Consider the following 3,703-nt stretch of genomic DNA (forward strand, 5'->3'; position numbering starts at 1 on the left):
GCATTCCTGAGATACTGCATCCACAAGAATGGGATGGAATTGGGTCATATTGACCTTTTGACCTCCAAAATCTAATCAGATCATCCTTGAGTACAAGTGAATACCTGTGCTGCAACTCTCAACAGCATAAACAGTGTACTGTATAATGATATATGATGACAGTGGCAAAAATGTTCCACTCCATAGTCCCATACCCAAGTACCTAGAACTGTTTAATGAATGAATGAATGGCATGTATTTTGGTTTGTATAACTATACAAACATGACAAGAAACAAAGAAAACAAAGTTATGCCTTAGAAACAAAACAAAAGGCTGTAGGCTGAAGCTACAGCTTATTAACACCTAGTTTTCTAAATGATTCAAAACATGCTTGGCATCAGTCATTACATCAAAATACAATTTCTTTATCTTTTTGCCCAATTTATATTCCAAACATCATTCATGGTCACTTTAAATGTATTTTAGATTTGTTCATGATATTGAAATAATTTAAGCTTGATAAGTGTGGTGCATGTTTTTAAATTCTCAGTACAACTTTTCCATAACCCCTCTGACTGAAATACACTATTTGTACATTAATTGTCAATTTTTTTTTTACCTTATACATAATTTGTAGTGTTTTAAAACCTGCTATATCAATACATTTTGAAGTGTTTAGTTGAATAAATTATATATTGATTGGTGCATAATAACTTGTTTAGAATTTCTATGGCTTTCTTTTGTATGTATTTTCCCATACCTCTACACAGCGATTCACGTGTGGAACTACAAGTGAACAGTATAATATATGCAATGCATCTTGATTTAAGAAACTTTGAGCTTTATTCATTACTGCAGTAGATTTATATATTTTTATTTTAATATAAATTATTTTTGGTTTCTAATATTTTTATTTTAATATAAATTATTTGTGGTTTCTAGCTTAGTTTGTCTATTACCACTCTCAAAAATTTTATTTCAGACACCTTATCAATTTCAGCATCATTTATACTAAGTTTACTATGGAAATGTGATGCATGGTTTCTAAATATTATGAACTTAGTTTTACTAGGGTTCTGTGATTATATATTAGCATCAAACAGTTTTGTTTTATAATTTTTTATTATTTCTCCACTGTATCCAAAAGTTGTCTCAAATGTTCCCCAGTACAGACTATAGTTGTATCATCAGCAAATATACATTTTAATTTCTGAGATGCTATACATATATCATTTTATATAAAATGAACAGCAATGGCCCAAGCAACTGAACCTTGAGGAACTCCACAAGTTAACCTCAAAGTTTTAAATATGAATTATTTCTATTTACATACTGATACCTGTTTTCTAAATAACTACATAATCAGTCATGTGTTACCTCTAATACCATACCCCTCCAATGTTGTTAATAATTTATGATCAGTGGTATCAAACACTTTCTGTAAATCAAGGAAAACTCCCATGTATTCATGTCTTTCTAAAGTGTTTTATACAGGGTTATTCAAAAAGAATGAACCGATTTCATTATGCAATATTTTATTAAGGAAAAGTAATACAAAACTCCAGCCAAGTCACAAGTATTCTACTCACAATCAACTTAGATAACTCCTCTTTCAAATGGCCACTGACTCATTCCATGATGATGCTTGAGAACTGAAGCAATACGTAATGAAATCGGCTCATTCTTTTTGAATAACCCTGTATTTCTACAAAAGTTATTAATGATAATGAAGTGGTTCTGTTTTTTTCTAAAACTGTATTGTTGTTCACAGAATATCTTATGTTGTTTTATAAAATCATTTAACCTTTGAACAACCTTGGATATGATTCTTGAGTATTTAGCTGGTGGTCACTAACTCACCAGGTTCTTCTCCGACACAGAGCAAAAGGCTCCCAGCAGGATACAGACCACAGCCACATGGTTGTAGCGTGCTGCCACATGCAGACAAGTATCTCCTCCCTGAAGAAAAAGAAAAAAAAAAGAGATTAGAAATTCGACAAGAATTTAATTTCTAATTATTTGAATTTGTAAATGGACTGTATTTACAGTATATAGTGCATATTTCACAGTGTGTCACACTGGCCAAAGCGCTTTACAGGAGATCATACACCATTCACACACACATTCACACACTGATGACGAGAGGCTGCCGCACACTGGCGCCAGTCGAACCACCGGGAGCAATTTGGGGTTCAGTGTCTTGCTCAGGGACACTTAGGCATGCGGGGAGACCGGGAGTCGAACCACCAACTTGCTGGTTAGACTACCCTACCTCGTAAGCCACAGCCACACCCAATTGTTAGCATGAAGGCTGCATGCAAATTAAACATGTAGTTTAATTTTAATAGGACTTCAGGCTCAATGTCTTACTGAACAGATCCATTCATGTGTGAGCAGGTGAAGTTTGCATCTTGAAAAATATCAATGTATTAAACAGCTCAAATGTTATGTGACAGCGCAATTACAATATCAAAATACACTCTTCCAGTGTTTCAAGTGATTTTACTCCATTACATTTATCTGGCAGTTGTTTCAAGCTACTTTGCCCAAAAAAAAAAAAAAAAATTAATTCATACAATATCCAGTATTACATTTTTAACAGTATGCATCAATATACAATATTATTACCATTATTATTAGTTTAAATGGCTTATTCAGAAAACATTTAGCTGCTTTTGTCTGTTACATGTTATTGTAAATTGTATTTTGTACCTATGGGTTTTTAGGACTGACAATTCAAATCATTTTAGGTTTTAGCAGTGGACACTGGAGTAAAGAAAAAAAATATAAAAATAACTGAGATTAGCAAGCACTAGAAATGCTTGTTAGTTTCATACTTAAATTTTGACTAATGCATCAATATTTTAACACTAAACATAAGCAAAGTTCATGTCTGTTATACTGTATATATTGTCTGCTGTTACCTAACTAAAGAATGTGGCTCTATTTTCTTTCAGTAAATGGTAGTTTGTCCAAGTAGAGGTCCTCCTGGCACATACATCATTTATAAACATTAAAGAGTCAATGCATAAGTGAAGCTTTCAACAGACAGCATTAAAGGTACATCTGAGGATGGCTTCTGCACAGACTCACAAGCAACAACAACAGTTTTCTGATAAGCCTGGAGATTATATTTGGAGTACAAATGTACCATGCAGTATTTCATATTAAAAGACCACTGTGGCAGCAGTGTACTACAAAGGCTCATCCCACCCCCTGAATTTCAAAGCTGCAGGGTAATAGAAAGCAGGTAAACAAGGGCATAGTTTACATGAAGGAACAGCAAAAGAGCAGCAGCAAAAAACAGAGGGACAAAAGTAATGAAAAATACAATGCTCAAAAAAATAAAGTGAACACAAAAACAAGACATCCTAGATCTGAATGAATGAAATATTCTTATTAAATACCTTGTTCACTACATAGTTGAATGTGCTGACAACAAAATCACACAGAAATGATTAATGGAAATCAAATTTAGCAACCCATGGAGGTCTGGATCTGGAGTGACACCCAGAATTAAAGTGGAAAACAACACTACAGGCTGATCCAACTTTGATGTAATGTCCTCAAAACAAGTCAAAATGAGGTTCAGTAGTGTGTGTGGCCTCCACGTGCCTGTATGACCTCCCTACAACGCCTGGGCATGCTCCTGATGAGGTGGCGGATGGTCTCCTGAGGGATCTCCTCCCACACCTGGACTAAAGCATCCCCCAACTCCTGGAC

General features: G+C 34.4%; 1 protein-coding gene across 1 annotated transcript in view; it reads right to left on the reverse strand.

Annotated features, from left to right (window-relative positions):
- ankrd6b (ankyrin repeat domain 6b) overlaps positions 1–3,703 on the reverse strand; it is a 52,604-nt gene that overhangs the window by 17,530 nt on the left and 31,371 nt on the right. Inside the window, exon 7 of the mRNA XM_020612910.1 lies at positions 1,843–1,939. Within this exon, the coding sequence (XP_020468566.1) occupies positions 1,843–1,939 (97 nt within the window). The remainder of the gene's footprint in view (positions 1–1,842; positions 1,940–3,703) is intronic.

The sequence above is a fragment of the Monopterus albus genome, unplaced genomic scaffold, assembly GCF_001952655.1.
Source record: "Monopterus albus unplaced genomic scaffold, M_albus_1.0 scaffold128.1, whole genome shotgun sequence".
Classification (NCBI taxonomy): domain Eukaryota; kingdom Metazoa; phylum Chordata; class Actinopteri; order Synbranchiformes; family Synbranchidae; genus Monopterus; species Monopterus albus.